The 27,335-nt window shown below is 40.9% G+C and overlaps 2 protein-coding genes across 2 annotated transcripts in view; one reads left to right on the top strand and one right to left on the bottom strand.

Annotated features, from left to right (window-relative positions):
* Nucleotides 1-5,659: 5,659 nt before the first annotated feature.
* The window catches only part of HEATR4 (HEAT repeat containing 4), a 97,680-nt gene continuing 76,004 nt past the window's right edge, over nt 5,660-27,335 (bottom strand). Inside the window, exons 17-19 of the mRNA XM_068543042.1 lie at nt 26,090-26,249; nt 24,619-24,677; nt 5,660-5,903 (exon numbers count right to left, since the gene is read on the bottom strand). Coding sequence (XP_068399143.1) covers nt 5,745-5,903; nt 24,619-24,677; nt 26,090-26,249 — 378 coding nt within the window. The 3' untranslated portion in view covers nt 5,660-5,744. The remainder of the gene's footprint in view (nt 5,904-24,618; nt 24,678-26,089; nt 26,250-27,335) is intronic.
* RIOX1 (ribosomal oxygenase 1) lies at nt 22,522-24,889 on the top strand. The gene has a single exon (XM_068543059.1). It carries the CDS (start codon nt 22,557-22,559, stop codon nt 24,498-24,500), a length of 1,944 nt encoding a protein of 647 aa, XP_068399160.1. The 5' UTR covers nt 22,522-22,556; the 3' UTR covers nt 24,501-24,889.

The raw sequence follows: 27,335 nt of genomic DNA, 5'->3' as shown, positions 1-27,335 counted from the left end.
ATATTTTTTTGAATCAATGTTTTAAAAAAAAAAAAACCCAGTCCTATGAAGTAGGAATTATTGTCACCATTTTACAGTGAATAAAAGAAATCTCAGGGCTTCCCTGGTGGCACAGTGGTTAATAATCTGCCTACCAATTCAGGGGACACAGGTTCGAGCCCTGGTCCAGGAAGATCCCACATGCCGCGGGGTAACTAAGCCCGTGTGCCACAACTACTGAGCCTGCACTCTAGAGCCTGCAAGCCACAACTACTGAGCCCATGTGCCACAACTACTGAAGCCCGTGCACCTAGAGCCCATGCTCCACAACAAGAGAAGACACTGCAATGAGAAGCCCATGCACCACAACGAAGAGTAGCCCTCACTTGCCGCAACTAGAGAAAGCCCACACGCAACAACGAAGACCCAATGAAGCCAAAAATAAACAAATAAAATAAATTTATTTAAAAAAAAAGAAATCTCAGAGAATTTAAGTCACTCACCTAAGGTCACATAATTAATAAGCAGCAAAATATTTGGACTCAAGCATGTTGACTTCCAAAGCCAGTGTTCTGTTCACTACTCCACACTGCACAGCATCCTACACTTGTGGGCCTTTCACAGTCACAATAAGCCTTTCGATTTAGATTTTTTAAAAACAGCTGAATTGGGCTTCCCTGGTGGCGCAGTGGTTGAGAATCTGCCTGCCAATGCAGGGGACACGGGTTTGAGCCCTGGTCTGGGAAGATCCCACATGCCGCGGAGCAACTGGGCCCGTGAGCCACAACTACTGAGCCTGCGCGTCTGGAGCCTGTGCTCCGCAACAAGAGAGGCCATGATAGTGAGAGGCCCGCGCACTGCGATGAAGAGTGGCCCCCGCTTGCCGCAACTAGAGAAAGCCCTCACACAGAAACGAAGACCTAACATAGCCAAAAATAAATAAATAAATAATTAATTAATTAAAAAAAAAAATCCCACGCATTCACATCCCCACCAATCTCATCAGAAAAGCTTCAAGTAGTTAGAAACTGTCAAGCTCATGACAGTGAATACAAGTTTAAAAAAAAAAAAAAAACAACAGCTGAATTGAGATACAATTAACATACTATACAATTTACCCACTTAAAGTGTATGATGCAATGTTTTTTCATTATATTCACAAGGTTGAACAATCATCACCACAATCTAATTTTAGAACATATCTGTTCCCCCAAAAGAAACCCCATTAACAGTTAATTCCTATTCCCCTCTCCAACTCTCCCTCCCCCATTCCCACCTCTCTCAGCCCTAAGCAATCACTAATCTACTTTCTGTTTACATAAATTTGATATTCTGTAATCTACTGCAAAGGAGGCAAGAATATACAACGGACAAAAGAGAGTCTCTTTAGCAAGTGGTGTTGGAAAAGCTGGACAGCTACATGTAAAATAATGAAATTAGAACACTCCCTCACACCATATACAAAAATAAACTCAAAATGGTTAAAATACCTAAATATAAGACATAACACCATAAACTCCTAGAAGAGAACATAGGCAAAACATTCTCTGACCTAAATCGTAGCAATATTTTTTTGGACCTGTCTCCTAAGGCAAAGGAAACAAAAGCAAAAATAAACAAATGGGACCTAATCAAACTTATAAGCTTTTGCATAGCAAAGGAAACTATCAACAAAATTAAAAGACAACCTATGGACTGGGAGAAAATATTTGTACATGATGCAATTGACAAGAGGTTAATATCCAAAGTGTACAAACAGCTTATACAACTCAGTATCAAAAAAACCCCAAACCCAATCAAAAAATGGGCAGAAGACCTAAACAGACATTTCTCCAAATAAGACATTCAGATGGCCAACAGGCACATGAAAAAATGCTCAACACCACTAATTGTTAGAGAAATGCAAATCAAAACCACAATTGGGCATTACCTCATACCAATCAGAATGGCTATCATCAAAAAGTCTATATAAAGATGTTAAAAAAAGAAAAAGTCTATAAAAAACAAATGCTGGAGAGGGTGAGGAGAAAAGGGAACCCTCCTACACTGTTGATGGGAATGTAAATTGGTGCAGCCACTATGGAGAACAGTATGCAGGTTCCTCAAAAAACTAAAAATAGAGCTACCATATATCCAGCAATTCCACTCCTGGGCATATATCTGGGAAAGTTGAAAACTCCAATTTGAAAAGACACATGCGCTCCAATGTTCATAGCAGCACTATTTACAATAGCCGAGACATGGAAATAACCCAAGTGTGCATCAACAGACGATTGGTTTAAGAAGGAACAGACAAATAAAAAAATTTGTCTATTCTGGAAATTTCATATAAATGAAGTCATACAATATGTGATCTTTGGTAACTGGCTTCCTTCACTTAGCATAGTGTTTTCAAGGTTCAGCCACGTTGTAGCATTTATCAGTACTTCAGTATATTGATTTATAATGTGTTAGTTTCATGTATACAGCAAAGTGATTCAGTTATATATTCTTTTTCAGATTCTTTTCCATTATAGGTTATTACAAGATATTGAATATAGTTCCCTGTGCTATACAGTAGGTCTTTGTTGTTTACCTATTTTGTATGTAGTAGTGTGTATCTGCTAATCCCAAACTCCTAATTTATTCCTCCCCACCCCTTTTCCCCTTTGGTTACCATAAGTTTGTTTTCAACGTCTGTGAGTCTATTTCTATTTTGTAAATAAGTTCATTTGTATCATTTTTTTAGATTCTACATATAAGTGATATCATATAATATTTGTCTTTCTCTGTCTGACTTACTTCACTTAGTATGATAATCTCTAGGTCCACCCATGTTGCTGCAGAAGGCATTATTTCATTCTTTTTTATGGCTGAGTAGTATTTCCATTGTATATGTGGGTATACATGTATATGTGTGTATATGTATATATATATATATATATAATCACATTTTCTTTATCCTTTCATCTGTCGATGGACTAGTACTTCATTACTTTTTATTGACAAATAATATTTTATTGTATGGATACACCAAAGTTTATTTATCCATCCATCAGTTGATGGACATTTGGGTTGTTTCCACTTCTCGGCTATTATGAACAATATTGCTGTGAACATTCATGTTCATTTAGATTTTTGACATTGTTTCAAAAGTTAGTCATTGTAATTTTTCGTGTTAAAAGCAATAATTTAAGTGTATACATTAAAAACCTACTGTATTTTTTAAAATTTCATTTTGGCACTTCGTTTTTAAAAATATAGCTGAAGTCTCAAAAAAGTTAGAGTATCCAGCTCACTCTTGACTTCTGAGAGGCCCTGATGCTGCTGCCTCCAACAAATGAGCCCCTTTTATCCAGTAAGAAAACAAACTCCTCAGAGTCAGAAAAACTGTCTTACACTTCCTGGTACAGCCATGATGCCTAAATATAATACATGCATTTGGTAACTATTTGCTGACAGTATAGCTCTTCCAGAAAGGATGCGATGGAGTGGGAGGATTAAGTGATAACCAATGGGAGGTTGTGGGATGGGAGAGAATAAATTCTAACGCAGGTGTTTTCCTTCTGACCCACCGCCCCCTCTTTGCTGTTAGTCTGGTCAGGAAGATTTCTGTTCATGTAGTTCACTAAGGGATGCTAACTTAGATGGACTATGTAAACTAATAAGGACATGAATCTTTGTTGAAAAATGGAAAATTTCTCTAGATCTCAACCAAGAGAAGGTCAGCATAGTGTTTCTCCCACAAGCTGGGCCAAACAGAAGCTTCCTTTTAAAGTAGGATAGGCAGCAATCCCTTGTCTAATCAACCTGTGGAGTTAGCGAATGTCTGTGGCAGAAGAAAGGAGATGAAAAATGGAAAGAGGAGCAATGGAAAGGAGACAGCTGAAACATTCTGTGCGGGAAGACTCTCCTACAACTGCCTCAGTCTGGTAGGACAGGTAAGGATCTCTGGAATATTTTGTCATTATAACAGTTTATTAATATGAATAGATACAGCTAGAAAGCACAAGGGCAAGGAGAATGGATGACCTGCTTCTTTATTGTGAAGCAATAAGTGAACCGATTTGGAAACACAAGAGGAAAATGGAGCTGTCGTGGAGCCCTGCCGAGTTCCGTCCTCCAGCTTTTCTCCTGTCCTTCCCCCCACCTGGAAGATCTTCCCTCCTCCCCTCACTCTATCTAAGGCTCGTGCTATCCCTGAGACCCATGACTACTCCAGCACCCTTCTCCCCTGGACTCCTACAACACATCTGCTGTGTACCCCACAATTCCTACTAGATTAAGCATACTGTCTTTCAAAGGTTCTTATATGTGTGTTTTATAGAACCCTTTGTACACTCCTCAAAGACAAGGGCCATTTCTGCTGCTTCTGCTACATCTCCCAGAGTGCCGAAGGCCTAACGGACCCTCTGTTTGGCCTTGCTGACTGACTGAAGGGTTCCGTTCAGGCTTCTTCTTCCTGCCAGTGATGCAGAGAGCACAATAAAGTCCTTTCATTATGAAATGACAAAGTCAAAGATAGAGGGTCTGAGAAAGTACTCATACAGAATTATTTATTGTCTCAAATGTCTCATGGCAGCCAGATCTCAGAATCTTCAGACTTGATAGATGTGGAAATAATTTTGATGTATGTGATGGTGCTTTTTGGATTAGTATTTAACTTGGATGAAGTGTGTAAGTTAATAAATAAAAACATGGGTTACATGAGTCAGGAAAAGGGAAGATTTTCTTTTACTTACTTAACTGATATCCCCCAAAGTTCTTTCTTCCCCCATGTTCAATAGCTGCTAGGTGTTCATAGTGGAAATTACTGCTTTTTATATTTATGATGATAACAGTGCAACCAGAAGAGAAGATCTGATTAGGGGGAGAAAAATGGAGAGAGAGATTCATATTGACTTTATTTTAATCACTGAATGTCCCAAAGCTATTTAGGGTGTAAACAGCAATTAATATTTAGGAAAGGAAGCTGGATGCACACTACTATGAGTTCTGGATCTTTCCTCTTCCATGGCAATTTTTTGGGTATTGTGTGCTCTTACAGGATCCCAGCTTAGGATACAGATACAGTTGGTAACTCTCCCATGATGCCATAATCTTTTAAGCATTAAGTAACATTAACATGTTACTCATGAGGAGGCTCATGAGAATTGCTAATCAGCCTTGTGAAACTGCAGCAATGCTTCCTAGGGATCTAAAAGTGTTCACACCCACCCACGCAGTACAAGGTGGAAAATACTGTACTAGCTCTGTTTTCTTGTAACAGTCCAGTGACATGGCTTCCTTATTGCCTTCTGGGCTGCAGTTAAAGAACTTGCTCTAGAACAAGACTAGACTTGTAGATAGAAAACATCACTTAAGATTTTCTTTCCTAGACTAATGGGATTCTAGTTTGGGTTTCAAAGGGCTCTTTGTATAGCTTACAAAAGATTCTGGGTCTTTGAATATTTCTATTCTAGTAAACTTTGGAGTTCTGACCTATATTTAGTATATGACTTTTCTGGGTTATGGAAAAATATGGACTGTCACCTAATGTGATGTCAATTTTCTTTAACCCTCTGTGTAAATGGTGCACATTAAAGAGCCAGGTTTACTGTTAAACAGATTTTTCTTTATAAATATAATGACAAAGAGATTACACAACATCAGTTAAAGAGAAGAATGTGACTAGGTCCACGGCTGCCTGTGTCTTGGAGCAAGAGAAGGGCTCATCCTAGAAATAATTACCTTTCCTTCTAGGGGAAGAGGACATGACCCCGGAAAAAACTTGAGTTTTTACTTAGCTAGAGATCTTGGTTGTCAGATCCAAATGGTCCCATCGCAATCCTTTTTTCCCGGGCAGTACGTAGATCTTTGACAAGTGATGAATGACCTCTGCTTCTTGTGTTTAGGCCCGGGACTGGACTCTGTGACCAGGGATTTGGTGTGCGGGGCCTCACAGGCTGCAGAGAGATATTAACATGTGAGCGCGTGTGCAAAATGTGGTCTCATGTGACAGATCCAAAGAGAAAGCCTCTTCAGCCATGGTTTTATCAGAATAGCTCTGTGAACTACCATAATAAATAAGAGAATAGAATCTATGAGTCCAAGACCTGCCTCTTTTGATTGCAGTCAGCAGCCTAATGTGGAGAATATGCCTCAATTTCCCACCCAAGGCTTGGACCTCCACATGGTGATCTTTGGGGTTAGCCTGTGTTTTCTATGTCTTTATTAATATGTAGTAGTAGCAGAAGCTATGGGAACTGTAGTAGCAATGACTAAAGAGCTTTATTCTTCATGTGTGCTAAGGTGGATTCACTCAGGGTGAACAGCCCCTGGGGACACAGCGCTGCTCTATTTTCACCTTATAAACCAAAGTAGTGATGGCCACGGTTGAGTTTGTACCTAGGTTAAAGTGTTCCCAGGAATCTAGGCTGTTCTGATGTTAATCTAGGTTTCTGTATTACTCTATGGAATAGTAGGAGAGTTATCTATCTCATTTCCAAATGTATTCTTAGCTTAGGGCCAAAGTACAAATGGAATCCCATTTACTAAACGTCTAAATATTTAAATGTTACAAATCAAGCTAGTGGGGATTTCCCTGGTGGTCCAGTGGCTAAGACTCCCAATGCAGGGGACCCGGTTTGATCCCTGGCCAGGGAACTAGATCCCGCATGCCGCAACTAAAAGATCCCGCGTGCCGCAGGATCTTCTAAGACTGGGCGCGGCCAAATAAATAAATAAATTTTTTTTTCTTACATTTATATTAACATATTTCCATACATATTTCCATACAAATACAACTATAAGATTTTTAGAAATTTCATGTAATGTCTGAAACATTTATATTAACATATTTCCATACAAATAACCCAATGAAAGTTTAGTATTAGTTGTTTTGTTTGTTTGTTTATACTGCAGGTTCTTATTAGGCATCAATTTTATACACATCAGTGTATACATGTCAATCCCAATCGCCCAATTCAGCACACCACCATCCCCACCCCACCGCAGTTTTCCCCCGTTGGTGTCCATATGTCCATTCTCTACATCTGTGTCTCAACTTCTGCCCTGCAAACCGGCTCATCTGTACCATTTTTCTAGGTTCCACATACATGCATTAATATACGATATTTGTTTTTCTCTTTCTGACTTACTTCACTCTGTATGACAATCTCTAGATCCATCCACGTCTCAACAAATGACTCAATTTCGTTCCTTTTTATGGCTGAGTAATATTCCATTGTATATATGTACCACATCTTTATCCATTCGTCTGTTGATGGGCATTTAGGTTGCTTCCATGACCTGGCTATTGTAAATAGTGCTGCAGTGAACATTCGGGTGCATGTGTCTTTTTGAATTACGGTTTTCTCTGGGTATATGCCCAGTAGTGGGATTGCTGGGTCATATGGTAATTCTATTTTTAGTTCTTTAAGGAACTTCCATATTGTTCTCCATAGTGGCTGTATCAATTTACATTCCCACCAACAGTGCAAGAGGGTTCCCTTTTCTCCACACCCTCTCCAGCATTTGTTGTTTGTAGATTTTCTGATCATGCCCATTCTAACAGGAGTGAGGTGATACCTCATTGTAGTTTTGATTTGCATTTCTCTAATAATTAGTGATGTTGAGCATCTTTTCATGTGCTTCGTGGCCGTCTGTATGTCTTCTTTGGAGAAATGTCTATTTAGGTCTTCTGCCCATTTTTGGATTGGGGTGTTTGTTTCTTTAATATTGAGCTGAATGAGCTGTTTATATAATTTGGAGATTAATCCTTTGTCCGTTGATTCGTTTGCAAATATTTTCTCCCATTCTGAGGGTTGTCTTTTCGTCTTGTTTATGGTTTCCTTTGCTGTGCAAAAGCTCTGAAGTTTCATTAGGTCCCATTTGTTTATTTTTGTTTGTATTTCCATTACTCTAGGAGGTGGATCAAAAAAGATCTTGCTGTGATTTATGTCAAAGAGTGTTCTTCCTATGTTTTCCTCTAAGAGTTTTATAGTGTCCAGTCTTATATTTAGGTCTCTAATCCATTTTGAGTTTATTTTTGTGTATGGTGTTAGGGAGTATTCTAATTTCATTCTTTTACATGTAGCTGTCCAGTTTTCCCAGCACCACTTATTGAAGAGACTGTCTTTTCTCCATTGTATATCTTTGCCTCCTTTGTCATAGATTAGTTGACCATAGGTGCGTGGGTTAATCTCTGGGCTTTCTATCTTGTTCATTGATCTATGTTTCTGTTTTTGTGCCAGTACCATATTGTCTTGATTACTGTAGCTTTGTAGTAGAGTCTGAAGCCAGGGAGTCTGATTCCTCCAGCTCCATTTTTTTCCCTCAAGACTGCTTTGGCGATTCGGGGTCTTTTGTGTCTCCATACAAATTTTAAGATGATTTGTTCTAGCTCCGTAAAAAATGCCATTGGTAATTTGATAGGGATTGCATTGAATCTGTAGATTGCTTTGGGTAGTATAGTCATTTTCACAATGTTGATTCTTCCAATCCAAGAACATGGTATATCTCTCCATCTGTTGGTATCATCTTTAATTTCTTTCATCAGTGTCTTATAGTTTTCTGCATACAGGTCTTTTGGCTCCCTAGGTAGGTTTATTCCTAGGTATTTTATTCTTTTTGTTGCAATGGTAAATGGGAGTGTTTCCATAATTTCTCTTTCAGATTTTTCATCATTAGTGTATAGGAATGCAAGAGATTTCTGTGCATTAATTTTGTATCCTGCAACTTTACCAAATTCATTAATTAGCTGTAGCAGTTTTCTGATGGCAGTTTTAGGATTCTCTATGTATAGTATCATGTCATCCGCCAACAGTGACAGTTTTACTTCTTCTTTTCCAATTTGTATTCCTTTTATTTCTTTTTCTTCTCTGATTGCCGTGGCTAGGACTTCCAGAACTATGTTGAATAATAGTGGTGAGAGTGGACATCCTTGTCTAGTTCCTGATCTTAGAGGAAATGCTTTCAGTTCTTCACCATTGAGAATGATGTTTGCTGTGGGTTTGTCATATATGGCCTTTATTATGTTGAGGTAGGTTCCCTCTATGCCCACTTTCTGGAGAGTTTTTATCATAAATGGGTGTTGAATTTTGTCAAAAGCTTTTTCTGCATCTATTGAGATGATCATATGGTTTTTCTTCTTCAATTTGTTAATATGGTGTATCACATTGATTGATTTGCGTATATTGAAGAATCCTTGCATCCCTGGGATAAATCCCACTTGATCGTGGTGTACGATCCTTTTAATGTGTTGTTGGATTCTGTTTGCTAGTATTTTGTTGAGGATTTTTGCATCTATATTCATCAGTGATATTGGTCTGTAATTTTCTTTTTTTGTAGTGTCTTTGTCTGGTTTTGGTATCAGGGTGATGGTGGCCTCATAGAATGAGTTTGGGAGTGTTCCTTCCTCTGCAATTTTTTGGAAGAGTTTGAGAAGGATGGGTGTTAGCTCTTCTCTAAATGTTTGATAGAATTCACCTGTGAAGCCATCTGGTCCTGGACTTTTGTTTGTTGGAAGATTTTTCATCACAGTTTCAATTTCATTCCTTGTGATTGGTCTGTTTATATTTTCTATTTCTTCCTGGTTCAGTCTTGGAAGGTTATACCTTTCTAAGAATTTGTCCATTTCTTCCAGGTTGTCCATTTTATTGGCATAGAGTTGCTTGTAGTAGTCTCTTAGGATGCTTTGTATTTCTGCGGTGTCTGTTGTAACTTCTCCTTTTTCATTTCTGATTTTATTGATTTGAGTCCTCTCCCTCTTTCTTGATGAGTCTGGCTAATGGCTTATCAATTTTGTTTATCTTCTCAAAGAACCAGCTTTTAGTTTTATTGATCTTTGCTATTGTTTTCTTTGTTTCTATTTCATTTATTTCTGCTCTGATCTTTATGATTTCTTTCCTTCTGCTAACTTTGGGTTTTGTTTGTTCTTCTTTCTCTAGTTTCTTTAGGTGTAAGGTTAGATTGTTTACTTGAGATTTTTCTTGTTTCTTGAGGTAGGCTTGTATAGCTATAAACTTCCCTCTTAGAACTGCTTTTGCTGCATCCCATAGGTTTTGGATCGTCGTGTTTTCATTGTCATTTGTCTCTAGGTATTTTTTGATTTCCTCTTTGATTTCTTCAGTGATCTCTTGGTTATTTAGTAACGTATTGTTTAGCCTCCATGTGTTTGTCTTTTTTACGTTTTTTTCCCTGTAATTCATTTCTAATCTCATAGCGTTGTGGTCAGAAAAGATGCTTGATATGATTTCAATTTTCTTAAATTTACTGAGGCTTGATTTGTGACCCAAGATGTGATCTATCCTGGAGAATGTTCCGTGCGCACTTGAGAAGAACGTGTAATCTGCTGTTTTTGGATGGAATGTCCTATATATATCAGTTAAATCTATCTGGTCTATTGTGTCATTTAAAGCTTCTGTTTCCTTATTTATTTTCATTTTGGATGATCTGTCCATTGGTGTAAGTGAGGTGTTAAAGTCCCCCACTATTATTGTGTTACTGTCGATTTCCTCTTTTATAGCTGTTAGCAGTTGCCTTATGTATTGAGGTGCTCCTATGTTGGGTGCATATATATTTATAATTGTTATATCTTCTTCTTGGATTGATCCCTGGATCATTATGTAGTGTCCTTCCTTGTCTCTTGTAACATTCTTTATTTTAAAGTCTATTTTATCTGATATGAGTATAGCTACTCCAGCTTTCTTTTGATTTCCATTTGCATGGAATATCTTTTTCCATCCCCTCACTTTCAGCCTGTATGTGTCCCTAGGTCTAAAGTGGGTCTCTTGTAGACAGCATATATATGGGTCTTGTTTTTGTATCCATTCAGCCAGTCTATGTCTTTTGGTTGGGGCATTTAATCCATTCGCGTTTAAGGTAATTATCGATATGTATGTTCCTATGACCATTTTCTTAATTGTTTTGGGTTTGTTTTTGTAGGTCCTTTTCTTCTCTTGTGTTTCCCACTTAGAGAAGTTCCTTTAGCATTTGTTGTAGAGCTGGTTTGGTGGTGCTGAATTCTCTTAGCTTTTGCTTGTCTGTAAAGCTTTTGATTTCTCCATCAAATCTAAATGAGATCCTTGCCGGGTAGAGTAATCTTGGTTGTAGGTTCTTCCCTTTCATCACTGTAAGTATATCATGCCACTCCCTTCTGGCTTGCAGAGTTTCTGCTGAGAAATCAGCTGTTAACCTTATGGGAGTTCCCTTGTATGTTATTTGTCGTTTTTCCCTTGCTGCTTTCAATAATTTTTCTTTGTCTTTAATTTTTGCCACTTTGATTCCTATGTGTCTCGGCGTGTTTCTCCTTGGGTTTATCCTGTATGGGACTCTCTGCGCTTCCTGGACTTGGGTGGCTATTTCCTTTCCCATGTTAGGGAAGTTTTCGACTATAATCTCTTCAAATATTTTCTCTGGTCCTTTCTCTCTCTCTTCTCCTTCTGGGACCCCTATAATGCGAATGTTGTTGCGTTTCATGTTGTCCCAGAGGTCTCTTAGGCTGTCTTCATTTCTTTTCATTCTTTTTTCTTTAGTCTGTTCCGCAGCAGTGAATTCCACCATTCTGTCTTCCAGGTCACTTATCCGTTCTTCTGCCTCAGTTATTCTGCAATTGATTCCTTCTAGTGTAGTTTTCATTTCAGTTATTGTATTGGTCATCTCTGTTTGTTTGTTCTTTAATTCTTCTAGGTCTTTGTTAATCATTTCTTGCATCTTCTCAATCTTTGCCTCCATTCTTATTCCGAGGTCCTGGATCATCTTCACTATCATTATTCTGAATTCTTTTTCTGGAAGGTTGCCTATCTCCACTTCATTTAGTTGTTTTTCTGGGGTTTTTTCTTGTTCCTTCATCTGGTACATAGCCCTCTGCCTTTTCATCTTGTCTATCTTTCTGTAACTGTGGTTTTTGGTCCACAGGCTGCATGATTGTAGTTCTTCTTGCTTCTGCTGTCTGCCCTCTCTAAATAAATATTTTTTAAAAATCAAGCTAACAAACTGTTTTTTTAAAAAAATATATATTTATTGACTTGGCCGCACCGGGTCTTAGTTGTGGCATGCGGGATCTATTTCCCTGACCAGGGATCTAACCGGGGATTCCTGCATTGGGAGCATGGAGTCTTAACCACTGGACCACCAGGGAAGTCCCCAAACTGTTAACTAAAATACATACTATCACCTACATTGACAAAAAGACCAGGTTTGAATTTGGAATTTTTGCAGTCTTTGGAGCTCCTTACCAGAATGTGGTGGTGCAGGAAAACTTCATTATAAATAAATGCACCATGTTTTTCTTTTGTGATAGGAATCAAGCAAAATAGAATACATCAGAATTGTGTATTTGCAGGGAGCAAACCTGTAGTGGTACTGCAAATGGTGAATTTTTTAAAAATTTAATTTAATTAATTTATTTTTGGGCCATGCTGTGTAGCATGCAGGATCTTAGTTCCCCAACAAGGGATGAAACCTGTGCCTCCTGCAGTGGAAGCATGGAGTCTTAACCACTGGACCTCCAGGGAAGTCCCTTGTGTATGTATATATCTTCCTCCTTCATTAAATAAATAGGAAAAATTTTATTATGATGTCTAATGAATTTAATGGGATTATTTCTGATTTTTTATATTGGGTCGGCCAAAAAGTTCATTCGGGTTTTTCCCATAAGATGCTACAAAACCCCGAACGAACTTTTTGGCCAACCCATACTTGACTATTCTTTAATTAATCTCAAAAGCCTAACCCCAAAGTTTGATATATGCCCACTTACATATATGCAGAAAGAACACCATGCCTTGTATAATATTTCTTATTTCACAAATAACTTACAATTTCAGCTACATATTATATTGTACTTTTGCTATTTAAGTAATAAGAACCAACACATTATTTATTATCTTGTTTTTCATTACTTAAAAAATTGAATAAATCAATTGTGACGGGCCATATCATTTTAATTTTAACTTTTAATTTTGACTTTCAAGATGTATTTCTCTGTCAATTACTTGTATTATATTCTTTGAATATTATACTTGAAATGAAAAATGAAGTCATAATAAAAAGTAAGTCTCACCTGCACATGAATGTTTGTAGCAACTTTATTCATAATCATTAAAAACTAGAATCAACCTTCAGTAGGTGAAATGAAAAACAAACTGTGGTACATCCATACAATGAAATATTGTTCACAGACAAGAAATAAGCTCTCAAGCCACAAAAGACTTGGGTGAACCTCCTCGAATATGTATTGCTAAGTGAAACAAGTTAGCCTGAAAAGGCTACATATGTATGATTTTAATTATATGACATTCTGGAAAAGGCAGAACTACAGAGATAATAAGATCATTGATTGTCAGTTGTTTGCGGGGAGGAAGAGAGGATGGAAAAGAGGAAGCACAGAAGATTTTTAGCGTGGTTAAACTATTCTGCATGATACTGAAATGGTGGATACATGGCATTATGCATTTGTGAAAACCCGTAGAACTATACAGCACAAGAATGAAACTTAATGAATACAAATAAAAAAAAATCATTTAGGAGGTCAGGGAATCCCAGGAAAAACCCAGACTATGACAAGAGAAAATAACTGTAACCTCAATTTAAATACATATTTTTGTTACAGACAGTGTTATGATGATGAAAAATATTTTCAAGCATAAACATATAGTATATTAGAATAAAATTCTGTCTGGAAGTTATTTCAAAATGGAAATGTAAGCTTAAAAAAAGATATTAAATGTTCAATTTCAAAGAAGAGCTTGTTTATTTTATAATTTTTTTAAATGGATGATGGTAGGTATCAAACTGTTATAGATTTTGTTGGATGCATTTTAAAGTAATGTAACAGTTTTAATTCAAAATATCAATATATATAAATGCTGGACTATGTAGATGTTAGAAATTAGACACTTTGTGTCTATTTAAACTTAAAAAAATGTTTGATGTCAATGAAAAAAGGTGAAGAGGTGACATAGCTTTTCACAATTCTTTTAGAGGGTCCATGAGCAAAAGAGTTGGAAATTCAACATCCTAGACAGCATCTTACATGATGTACTGCAGGACTTGGCAGAATTCTGTGAAGGGCCAAATATTAATAGTATATATTTTAGGCTTTGTGGGCCTGATGGCCTGTGTCAAAACTGCTCAGCTCTGCTATTGTAGTATGAGAGTAGCCACAGACAGTTTGTAATGAATGAGTGTGGTTGTATTCCAATAAAATTTATCTGTGGGCACTGAAATTTGAGTTTTGTACAAATTTTATTTCAGAAAATATTATTCTTCTTTTGATTTTTTTCAATCATTTAAAAATATGAAAATCATTCTTAGTCCACAGGGTGTGTAAAAACAGGAGTCAGGCCAGATTTGGCCTGAGAGTTATAATTTGTTGATCCCTAATTTACAGTGATTTGGTAAAATAGTTTTACAAATTAGTGAGTCAGTAGTCTCAAAGTTAGACTGTAATCTGTCTCACATTTACCAAAGCAAAGTCCTATATCCTTGAGGTCTTAAGCAAAATTATTCAGAAATGTATAAAGTTAAACATGAAAGTTCTTCTATTGCAAATAATGCCATTCCCCAGAGGCAACCTCTGACTTCAGATATTCAACTGTGCAGTCACACACACAAATACAACATATGTGGTTTTAAAGAAACTATATATAAATGTATATGGATTTTTTTAAAAAGGGACAACATATATATTGTTCTGCAATTTGATTTTTCAGTTTACAATATATTTTCAACATCTTTCCTAGTTATTATTTTTAACAAGAATTCTTGAAACTTAGTCGACATTTGAGTCATTTCCAATTTTGAAATGATAAGCAATGAGCATCTGTATATATCTCTGTCTCTATCTCTCTCTCTATCTCTATTTATGTTTGTACACATGGGTGAATATTTTTGTAGGATAGATTCCTAGAAGCAGTATTAGTGGATCAAAGATATTCACATTTTTATGTTGATGAAGTCATCCAAAAGTTTATCCTAGGGTTTCTCAACCTTGGTACATTTAGGGTCGGATAATTCTTTGTTGTGGGGCTGTACTGCACATTGTAGGATGTTTAGCAGCATCTCTGGCCTCTATGCATTAGATGCCAGCAGCATCTCCCCTGTTGTGACAACCAAAACTGCCTCTTGATATTGCCAAATGTCCCCTGGAAGGGAGGGGGGGCAAAATCATCTTGGGCTGAGAACCACTACCCTGGACACTTGTTTTTCTTTTTTCTTTAATTTCTTTTTCTCCCTATCCCCCTTTCAACAACTTATCATGTTATCCTTCCTTCAAAAAGGAAAAGTGCTTAAAGGAATTTGTGACTTAGTATATATCACCCCTCTGTTATGGGATAAATTGTGTCTCCCAAAATTCATGTGTTGAAGTTCTAACCCCCAGTACCTCAGAATGTGACTGTATTTGAAGATAGGGTCTTTAAAGAGGTTATTAAGTTAAAATGAGATTGTAAGAATGAACCCTAATCTAATATGACTTATGTTCTTGTAAAAAGGAGAAATTTTAACACAATTGTACAGAGGGAAGACCATATAAAGATTGGGAGAAGGCAGTCATCCACAAGCCAAGAAGAGAGGCCCCAGAAAACAGCCCTGCCAACACCTTGATCTCGGACTTCTAGCCTCCAGAAATTGTTGTCTGAAAATAAACTTCTGTTGTTCAAGTCAGCCAGTCTGTGATACTTTGTTATGGCAGCCTTGGCAAATTAATACACCTTCCCAGTGTATTTGAATTTTAAATAAAGAATGAATGAAAAAGGCAATGACTTATCCAAAGGTATAACTATCTAACAATGGGATTTGGTGGGGGAGATAACTTTTCTGAGAGGATTCAGATCATTCTATGTAGATTTAAACATGGGATTGGCTCTATTCAACCTCTTTTCTACAGCAGCTTCTCTGATGAACAATTAGTAACTTCTATAATCTCAATGTCAAATTTCTTTCATTAAACAAAGATAATAGCAACTCAAAAAAATAAGAGCAAGGCAAGCAATGATTAGAGATCAGAAGAAATGAAATGAATTAGGGAGAGTGAAGTTTGTTGTTTAAAAAAACACTATATATGTTTTTCTTTTTTTTTGGGCCGTGCCCCGCAGCTTGCGGGATCTTAGTTCCCCAACCAGGGGCAGAACCCATGCCCCTGCAGTGGAAGCACGGAGTCCTAACCACTGGACTGCTAGGGAATTCAAAAAAAAACACTATATTTTTAATTGCACAAATGATATGTACAATGTAGAAAACCCAGACCATGCAAATATGCAAAGAAGAAGAAAATAAAAATCACCTGGAATCCCACCATCCAAAGACGATCACTGTTAAATACTGTGGCATAAAGACTCCTAAACTTTTTTCAGTAGTACGTATATATGGATGGATGTATAGATAGAAATACACATACATATCGACACACACATATGTATCTCCCAAATGGGATCCTACCGTAATACTTATTTTGTCTGCTTTTTTTTCTTATTCGATGATATATTGAGAACATTATTCCATGTCAGTAAATACATTTCTTTTTCTTTATTTTTTTTGGCTGTGTTGGGTCTTCGTTGCTGTGCGCGGGCTTTCTCTAGTTGCAGCGAGGAGCGGGGGCTACTCTTCGATGCGGTGCGCAGGCTTCTCATTGCGGTGGCTTCTCTTGTTGCGGAGCACGGGCTCTTGGTGCGCAGGCTCAGTAGTTGTGGCGCTTGGGCTTAGTTGCCCTGTGGCATGTGGGATCTTCCTGGATAAGGGATCGAACCTGTGTCCCCTGCATTGGCAGGTGGGTTCTTAACCACTGCGCCACCAGGGAAGTCCCAGTAAATATATTTCTGAAAATGGTTATTAATAGCTGCTTTTGTTGAACTAAGTAGAGCCACAGGAAAATGATGAAATTAAAAGTAAGTCAGTCTCCAAAAGGTGTCTCCCAGTCACAAGGGAAACTAGAAGACAGATAGCAACAACATTCTTTACTTGAGGAAATCACAAAATGTTGAAAAAAGAAAAGGATGAGGTCACAGGAAAGACTAAGAGGAGGAGATACTTGTACAGGATGTGGCAAAGACAAATTTACAGCTCTTGTCTAGCTAAGCCCAGTGTTTCCCAGCTTTGCCAGCAGAGAAGCATAGCTCATCCCCCCAGTTCACTACAGGATGTGTCCACTGTCTATTGAAAACCGCTCCCTTTGAAAAAGCGAAACCTCCCAGTGACATCCTTGACCTGCCCTTTGCAATATTTCCCTGGGGAATCTGATATCAGGGTCTGGCCAGCACACACAGTATGTATGTCAATTAGGAAGAGGGCTCCCCCTCTGCTGGCCCTTCCTTCAGACACTGCAGCCCTCGAGTAGGGCACAGTACTTTCAAGGATAACATCGGTTGGTTTCAGACCCTACTCTGGCCCTTGGCCAGGTAACTTTGTGCAGAGCGATACCTCACACGATGGCCTTGTCTGAAACGGTCCCACTGACCCATTTAAACTTCCACAGGGCACAGGCAAAAATAATCTTAATATTCCCATCCCATGCTGTCATCCTGGCCAATTTAAGAACTTCTCTGACTCCCCCACTCCTAGTTTCTCTGAACTAGGCCAGAGGCACAAAAGCCATCATACAGGTCCTTGCTCCATAATAATAAATTATAGCTACAATTTTTTAAGTGTTTAGATCTGTACCAGATCCTGTGCTAAGTGCCTTGCATGCATTATTTTATGCTCACAACAAAACATTATTTTCTCCATACATCTATGAAGAAGTATGTTCAACGACTATTCCTACTTTACAGATGAGATTACCGAGACCTGAGAGAGTAACTTGACTGAGCTAATGCCACAGATAATGAGTAGCAGGGACTCAATTCTGGTTGGTCTGCTTCCCACAAACATTTCCTGTGCATCTCTGTGAAGAGCAGTGTGCTAAAAGCAAGAGAAAGAGGCATAAGGAAGTCCTTTGCTTGAAGGAGTTTACAGTTTAGGAAGTTTAAGAAGGAATCTGACAAATATATAATACACCAATACATGCACAATGTGCTAAAGCGATGTGAAAGGGCCAAAGTTCTCCTGTGACTAGGGAGATGGGAGAGCCTTTGGGGAGGAGACGGAATGTGAAATGGGCTTTAATAAGGGTATTTTTTTATTTAAGATTTTTTTGATGTGGACCATTTTTTTTTTTTAAATCACAAACATTTATTACTTTCCCCACAGCAGTTTGCAAAACATTTGGGAGGCAATGTAGAAGGCCCACTAGGTAGAATTAAAAGCCTTCTTTCTTTCCTTTTTTTTTTTTTGAAATATAGTTGATTTACAAGGTTGTGCTAGTTTCTGGTGTACAGCAAAGTGATTCCGATATATACATATTCTTTTTCAGATTCTTTTCCATTATAGGTTATTACAGGTATTGAATATAATTCCCTAATTCCCTGTGCTAAACAGTAGGACTTTGGTGTTTGTCTATTTTATATACATAATGTGTATATTAATCTTAATCTCAAGATCCTAATTTATCCCTCTTCCCCCCTTTCCCCTTTGGTAACCATGTTTGTTTTCTATGTCTGTGAGTCTATTTCTGTTTTGTAAATAAGTTCCTTTGTATCATTTTTTTTAGATTCCACATATAAGTGATATATGATATTTGTCTTTGTCTGACTTACTTCACTTAGTATGATAATCTCTAGGTCCATCCATGTTGCTCCAAATGGCATAATTTCATTCTTTTTTATGGCATATATATATATATATATATATATATATATATATATATATATATATATATATATATATACACACCACATATTCTTTATCCATTCGTTTTTGGACACTTAGTTTGCTTCCATGTCTTCTTGGCTATTGCAAATAGTGCTGCTATGAACATTGGGGTGAATGTATCTTTTCAAAATAGAGTTTTTGTCTTTTCTGGATACATGCCCAGGAGTGGGATTCCTGGATCATATGGTAGCTCTATTTTTAGGTTTTTAAGGACCCTCCATACTGTTCTCCATAGTGGCTGCACCAACTTATAGTCCCTCGTACAGTGTAGGAGGGTTCCCTTTTCTCCACACCCTCTCCAGCATTTATTATTCGTAGACTTTTTGATGATGGCCATTCTGACTGGTGTGAGGTGATACCTCATTGTAGTTTTGATTTGCATTTCTCTAATAATTAGTGATGTTGAACACCTGTTCATGTGCTTTTTGGCCATCTGTATGTCATCTTTGGAGAAATATCTATTTAGGTGTTCTGCCCATTTTTTTAAAAAGATTTATTTATTTTTATTTATTTATTTTGGCTGCGCTGGGTCTTAGTTGCAGCACACGGGATCTTTGTTGCAGCATGTGGGATCTTTTAGTTGCGGCATGTGGACTTCTTAGTTGTGGCATGCATGCAGGATCTAGTTCCCTGACCAGGGATCGAACCCAGGCCCCCTGCATTGGGAGTGCTGAGTCTTACCCACTGGACGACTAGGGAAGTCCCTCTGCCCATTTTTTTATTGGGTTTTTTGTTTTTTTAATATTTAGCTGTATGAGCTGTTTGTATATTTTGGAAATTAAGCCCTTGTTGGTCACATCATTTGCAAATATTTTCTCCCATTCCGTAGGTTGTCTTTTCATTTTGTTTATGGTCTCCTTTGCTGTGCAAAAGCTTATACGTTTGATTAGGTCAAAAGGCTTCTTTCTTGAACTGAAGTTTCTCTCCTATTCTTGATCAGGTCTCTTGTTTTGAGTTCCAGAGAATACGGGCAGGGGAAACCAGCAACATTGCTTCCCATCAAGGCCCAGTATAAGCCCACATGTTGAGCTGCCTGGAGAGTTTGCAATTTTTTTTTTCTCTTAATCATTATTGGAGTATAGTTGCTTTACAGTATTGTGTTAGTTTTTACTGTACAGCAAAGTGAATCACCTATATGTATACATATATCCCCTCTTTTTTGGATTTCCTTCCCCTTTAGGTCACCACAGAGCATTGAGTAGAGTTCCCTGTGCTATACAGTAGGTTCTCATTAGTTATCTATTTTATACATAGTATCAGTAGTGTATATATGTCAATCCCAATCTCCCAGTTCATCCCAACCCCCCCCCATTTCCCCTTTGGTATCCATAGGTTTGTTCTCTATGTCTGTGTCTCTATGTCTGCTTTGTAAATCAGATCATCTATACCAATTTTTTCAGATTCCACATATATGTGTTAACATACGATATTTCAAAGTGTTCGCTGGGGAGGCAAAATTGCCCCCACTTGAGGACCACTGTAATAGACCATGTGAGAAATTAGAAGGGTAGATGCGACACCTGGGTAGGGGTAAAATCTAAATGCTTTCTCAAGGGTTTGGATAGGAATGTGAGGAAGAGGATTGAGAGATCAAACAGAACCACAGAAAAGGCCCTAGAGGCCATGTAGTCTAACCTGCTTATAATTGCTTGCAAGGTTGTAAACTCTTTGGGAGGGAGTTTGGTAAAACCTATAATAATCACAAAAATTATCTTGCCCTATAATAATCACAAAAATTATCTTGACCCAGCAATTCCATTCCTGGTAATCTATCATAAATGATTCAAATGAAGACAAGTAATCTTTATGTATAAAGCAACAATAGTTACGTGGGGACAGTGACCATGTTCTCGACAATTGCACCCTCATGCCTACCACAGTGCCTGTTAATGAGAGGCCCAGATTAAAGAAGTCGATTTGAGGTTCACAGGAGGCGAGTTTGAAGATTCTGGAGAGGGAAGTTGTAGCTAATAAAACAAAATCCCAGAGGGGGTGGGAAGGGCAGTTATCAAGAATACAAGAATGGCCCCGATTCCCCTGAAGAGGCGCAGGTCGGCCCCCTCCCCACCCCTGCCGCCAGAGTGAACTGGCTTGACGAGGGACCAAAGTTCCCCTGGACCAAGACGCTGCACGCAGCTCTTCCTAAACAGCATGGGCAGCTCGGAGAGAACACATGGGACTCAGAGTTGGTCTCCCGCAGCAGCTCGGGGACACAGGAAATTTCTTGGATGGATGCTCAACTGCCACCAAAAACAGTGAGGATATCGCTCACCTCTGCATCCCCGGTGTCTACAAGAGCGCCTGGCATATGGTCACCTCTCAAGACCTTCTGAAGTAGGATAACACTAGACGTGGACTCTAAAAAGAATCTTAGGCAGCCTGTCTGTATAGTGAAGCTCCTTCGAGTCACTTTGAGTGGAGAAACTTGGGTCACTTGGTTAAGCACAAGCCAATCATTGTGGCCTAAGGATACGGGATTCCACTGATGCTCCAGGCCTTCCACAGTCTGGGAGCATTCACTGTGCTCCGCAGCACTTCCGGAGACCAAGTGGAGCCCCAGCACAGGATGGTTCTCCAAAGGAAATTCAGTGTCTTTCGTGGTGGGGGGGGGGCGGGGAGGGGATGGCCGGGATGGATGCTGGGCAGGTAGAGTCAGCATATGTTCATTGAATATGGAATTATTAAGTCAGAAAATATTCCTTTCCAGTTTAATTAAGAAGTAGCCTTGGAGATGAACTTGAAGTTTGAGCTGGATTGAACTAGCAAAGATGAGGGAAGAAAAAGGAAAGTGTGCATTTCCTTGCAGGTTGATCGTGTCCTCTGAAACGTTAAGTCTCATGAAGGCAGGTGATAGTCTGTTTCGTTGTCTTGTTTATGATTGTTACCCCGATGCCATCGCAATGTCTGTCACTTAGTAGTCAGTAAACATTTGTTAAATTAAAAAAATAAAATAAAAAAAGAATACACGTAGAAAAGTCTGTAGCTTCATTTTCAGAGAGAAAGCAATGACAAAATTTGTAATGGGGAGAGGAGGAAGGGAAGTTAGGCGGAGGAATTTAGGGCTTCAATCAGTCTGTAAAGAGACCCAGGTGGACTGAAGTTTGAACCTAGAACTTTCCCTGAGGGCATTCCTTGAAACCAAGAATTGTGTGCTTCCTCATGCAAAGCTGCTGGGGAACGTGTTTTTCAGAAACGGGGACCTCCCGAGGAACACTGCAATTTGCAGACACTAGAAGGAAAAAGTTCAGTAGCTAACTTTCTTTCTCCTGGAGTCCCTGGCAACTTGATTTGTAAACTGCCCCCTAAATATGGAATCCGTGTTAATTTGGCAGGGACTCCGCCGCTCTAGGGGGAAGCCATGCATTGAATTAACATTTTCTTTTTTTTTTTTTTAAGTACATATTTTTTTAATTAATTAATTAATTTATTTATTTTTGGCTGTGTTGGGTCTTCGCTTCTGGGCGAGGGCTTTCTCTAGTTGTGGCAAGCGGGGGCCACTCTTCATCGCGGTGCGCGGGCCTCTCACCATCGCAGCCTCTCTTGTTGCGGAGCACAGGCTCCAGACGCGCAGGCTCAGTAGTTGTGTCTCACGGGCCCAGTCGCTCCGCGGCATGCGGGATCTTCCCAGACCAGGGCTCGAACCCGTGTTCCCTTCAGTGGCAGGCGGATTCTCAACCACTGCGCCACCAGGGAAGCCCTTAATTAACATTTTCTAACGGGGCCAGCCGGAGGCGCCGGCGGAAGAATGGTGGGCGGGGACAACCCAGAGGCGGCTGGAGGCCCACCCACTTCCCAGAGTACACTGCGGAAGCCGCCGGCCTGAGCCGGCTTCTTGCCGTCTCCCGCCGGGCTGGAGAGAGGGTAGGATTATGGACGGGCTCCGGGCTAGCGCTGGGCTGCTGCGGCGCGGGCGGTTGAGGCGCCGGCGCCAGCCACAGCCACATAGCGGGTCGGTCCTGGCCCTGCCCCTGAGGCCCAGGAAGATCCGAAGGCAGCTGAGGAGAAGTGTCGCGTCCCGGATGGCCGCGCTGAGGGCCCAGGCGCTGCCGAGCGAGGACTCGGAGGACTCGAGGGTGGAGTCGATGGTCGACGATCCCAGGGACCCGCTGGCTGGAGGGGCGGCGGCCCTCTCGGATGTGACCCGGCGGGAGCCGTACGGCCACCTCGGGCCCGCGGAGCTGTTAGAGGCCTCGCCCGCGTCCCGCTCCCTGCAGACTCCCCGCGCCCTGGTGGAGGCGCAGACCCCGCCGGCGCGCCTGGTGGAGGCATCCGCCCTGCCGGCACGCCTGGTGCAGGCCTCGGGCCCCCCGCCGCGCTTGGTGGAGGCCTCGGCCGTGCTGTGCTCTGCCCAGCACTTGGCGGCCGCCCCGCCGTCCGTGGCTCCAGCGACGCTGTCGGGGCCGCAGGGGGAAAGCGCGGGCGGGGAGCTGCCCTGGGACTCCCCGCTGCAGCGCGTCTTGGCTGAGCTGAACCGCGTCCCCAGCAGCCGGCGGCGGGCGGCGCGCCTCTTCGAGTGGCTCATCGCGCCCATGCCGCCCGACCATTTCTACCGGCGCCTATGGGAGCGCGAGGCTGTGCTGGTGCGGCGGCAGGACCACACCTACTACCAGGGTCTTTTCTCTACCGCCGACCTGGACTCAATGCTGCGCAACGAGGAGGTGCAGTTCGGGCAGCACCTGGACGCCGCGCGCTACATCAGTGGGCGGCGCGAAACCCTGAACCCACCCGGCCGCGCCCTGCCCGCCGCCGCGTGGTCCCTGTACAGGGCCGGCTGCTCCCTGCGCCTCCTCTGTCCGCAGGCTTTCTCCACCACCGTGTGGCAGTTTTTGGCTGTGCTCCAGGAGCAGTTTGGAAGCATGGCAGGCTCCAACGTTTACCTCACGCCCCCTAACTCGCAGGGCTTTGCCCCCCACTACGACGATATCGAGGCTTTTGTGCTGCAGCTGGAAGGTAGGAAACTCTGGCGGGTCTACCGACCGCGGGTTCCGACCGAGGAACTAGCCCTGACATCCAGCCCTAACTTCAGTCAGGAAGACCTAGGAGAGCCGGTGCTACAGACGGTGCTGGAACCTGGAGATTTGCTCTATTTTCCCCGAGGCTTCATTCACCAAGCCGAATGCCAGGATGGAGTGCACTCTCTGCACCTGACCTTGTCCACATACCAGCGCAATACCTGGGGCGACTTCCTGGAGGCTGTACTGCCTCTGGCAGTGCAGGCTGCAATGGAGGAAAATGTGGAGTTTCGTAGGGGACTGCCCCGAGACTTTATGGATTACATGGGGGCCCAGCATTCGGAGTCTAAGGATCCGCGAAGAACTGCTTTCATGGAGAAAGTGCGGGTCTTGGTTGCCCGCTTGGGACACTTTGCCCCTGTCGATGCTGTGGCTGACCAGAGAGCCAAAGACTTCATCCACGATTCTCTGCCCCCTGTGCTGACTGATAGGGAGAGGGCACTAAGCGTTTATGGGCTCCCAATTCGCTGGGAGACTGGGGAACCTGTAAACGTGGGGGCCCAGTTGACAACAGAAACAGAAGTGCACATGCTTCAGGATGGTATAGCTCGGCTGGTGGGTGAGGGAGGCCATTTGTTTCTCTATTATACAGTGGAAAACTCCCGAGTTTATCATCTGGAAGAGCCCAAGTGCTTGGAGATATACCCCCAGCAAGCTGATGCCATGGAACTCCTGCTCCGCTCCTACCCAGAGTTTGTGAGGGTAGCGGACTTGCCCTGCGACAGTGTGGAGGACCAGCTTTCCTTGGCGACCATGTTATATGACAAGGGGCTGCTGCTCACCAAGATGCCTCTAACCTGAACTAGTTATTCCTTGATTGCCAGAAACAAGACAGTAGTGATTCTCTCCTACCACCACCACTTTTTTGGGGGGAAAAATTCGTTCTTACCTTAATAACCATCACTGTGCTTACATTTACCTTTATGACTGCTTCAATGTCACAGAACTCAGACGGTCTTCTAGGAAACACCACCTCATCTAGGCACAAAAGTAAAAGCAGAAGTTGGAGGTGGAAGAAGGAGCTTTTTCTGAAGTAACCTTGATTCCTGATCGTTTGAGAGTACCAACTTCATCATCACCCTCAGGCTTCCGTGTACTGTGTGGCATTTGCTGTGTTACTCTGCTTGAGACATTAGAAGTTTTTATTTGGAATTTGCATCCTTCATTTGAGTTCTCTTTCATCAGTTTGGGGGGAGGGTTGGGGTCAGTATCCTGTTTGTTACTGTGAGTTTGTGTGAATGTTAGAAAAGTTATTAAAGTGGCAGAGAATGTTTTCCTTTTTCTAGGGCTAGATTATTGTGTGGCATGGTTTGAAGAAATGTGGGAGGAGGGAGGTCGATAGAGAAAATCAACAGCTGAGGTGAAAGGTAACTTGGGGCGGTTGTAGGATTGGGGCCAATTCTGCAACTTTGGGGGTAATTTATTCATTTTAATCATGTTACTTGAACCCCAAACAGCACAATCCTATTAGAAAAGTTATGAGTATATTATGTTTTTAAAAGTGTATTATGGTTTTGCTCAGCGTTTGCTTGCATCAGTGGCTGGCACTGCTCCCAGAGAGACAGAATATCACCTAGTTGTGCTGTCATAGGCCTCAGTCAGCCAACTTGTAGCAAGCTGGCCAGGAGGGAAGGCTGGTGTTCAAGTTACTTTCCACTCTCATTTTTTTCTGGCAGTTGGAAGAAACTTCCCCAAATCTGGCAAGTGAATATTCTCATGGTTGGTGGAAAAGAGCCTGGTGTACCAGAGAGAGCACTGGACTTGGAACCAGAAGACCTGGGTTTGGGGTGGTGGCTGGTGGGCAGTTGGCTGAATGACCTGAGGCTGCTGCTACGCCTGGGCACACTGATTTTGTAAGTATGTTTTGGTACAGCTTGATGTCTACACCTCATCATTTAGGTTGTATCTGGAACTTTTAAGATCCTTTCACCATAACTGATAGGTTGAGTTACATAAAGCTGAGAACTTTATGAAATCGTTTTTTTTTTTAAGTTGCAAAAGCGTAGATGTACGTATAATCTCACTTTCCAGAGGTAATATTACTATTCAAGGTTAGCTTCAAGGCTTTTTCTGAGTGCTTAACCAGACATACACACGGCAGTTTTTTGTTTTGTTTTTCTAAGGCGTCCTTTTTTTGACCTAACTTTCAAATTGGTTCAGATCGAATTACATCATTCTTTTTTTAAGGGGCAGATAGCAAATCAGAGCCTGGGGGAGGGGGACAAGGAAAAGATAACAGAAGGACTGAGAGGATGGTGGCCAAGAAGAAAAGAAAGTGTCCTTTCCTGGCTCTCATCCTACAGGGCTCACAACTAACTCCCCAAACATCCAATCCTGAAAAAGGCTTGTTAAAGGAGTCAAGGCATAGGATTCATCCCTAGAAAACTTACCCTGAAAAGTTTCTTGGAGAAAAGTATGGAATTTCAGTGGTTTTTGCCCCTGTTTGGGTTGCATGTAAACACGTTTTGCTTCCTCCTTCACTTTTCCTATGACTGTCTCAATCTTGAATATTTTCTGTATCAACAGTTCCTTTTGGCTTAGTGTTTGAATCTGAATCAGAACAAATGTTGAAAAAAACAACTACACTAGGCTGTAAATCATCAAAAAGCGTTAATAAAGTAGCATTGCATCATGCTTATTAGTATTAGGTGGTACGTAAATGCCCGAGAACATTGTTCCCTGGTGATATTGGTTGGACATTTTTCACATCTGTTATTGAAAAATTTACTTTAGCTTTTTGGGCATGATGAAAGGAATCTGCTAAGAAATGCTTGCTTGATGTGAAATTGGTTTTGTGAATTATATGAAGAATCTTTTGCCTTTTTAAAGTCCTTTTCCCTCTATTCATCTCCTCTAACAGCTTTGAAAAATTAGAACCACCTGTTCAGCTAGAGTTCCTTTGGTGAAAGAGCCCAGATTAGGAATTAAGGAAAGTTTAGAAGGAAAAAGAAAATCTAGGGACTTCCCTGGTGGTGCAGTGGTTAAGAATCCGCCTGCCAATGCAGGGGACATGGGTTCGAGCCCTGGTCTGGGAATATCCCACACGCCGCGGAGCAACTAAGCCCGTGCACCACAACTACTGAGCCTGTGCTCTAGAGCCGGCGAGCCACAACTACTGAAGCCCGTGCACCTAGAGCCCATGCTCCTCAACAAGAGAAGCCACTGCAATGAGAAGCCCGTGCGCTGCAACGAAGAGTAGCCCCCACTTGCAGCAACTAGAGAAAGCCTTGCGCAGCAACGAAGACCTAACGCAGCCAAAAAAAATTAATTAATTAAAAAAAAAAATCTAGGGGGCCAATTCCAGTCCCTCATTCCTTCTTTATGCCTATCTGCAAAAAAGAAAGAACTTGGGTTTAGAGGATGGTGGGGAACAAAAGGGAAGGAAAGGAAACAATATTTCAGAAACAACTGATTTTGAGGACTAAGGGGATTTTTGCTTTGTTTTACTTTTTACTAGTAGGATTTTATAATCCTATCTCGCACAGATGTATTTTGTATCTTCAAGTGAGATATTGTATCTGGGGCTGTAGAAAGTATTTCTGTGTTGGGGAAGAGGGTACGTACATGCTTAGGGGGGAAAAGGGGCCTGAGGAACTCTTGAGAGCCCCTGAATTTTTTCTTGAAAACATAGCTTGT

The sequence above is a fragment of the Eschrichtius robustus genome, chromosome 1 (genome assembly GCF_028021215.1).
Source record: "Eschrichtius robustus isolate mEscRob2 chromosome 1, mEscRob2.pri, whole genome shotgun sequence".
NCBI lineage: Eukaryota > Metazoa > Chordata > Mammalia > Artiodactyla > Eschrichtiidae > Eschrichtius > Eschrichtius robustus.
Note: the sequence above shows the minus strand (reverse complement) of the source record. Positions and strands in the feature narration are given on the sequence as shown.

Coding starts and splice junctions, on each gene's coding strand:
- RIOX1 (XM_068543059.1), top strand. CDS start 22,557: ATGGACGGGCTCCGGGCTAGCGCTGGGCTGCTGCGGCGCGGGCGGTTG.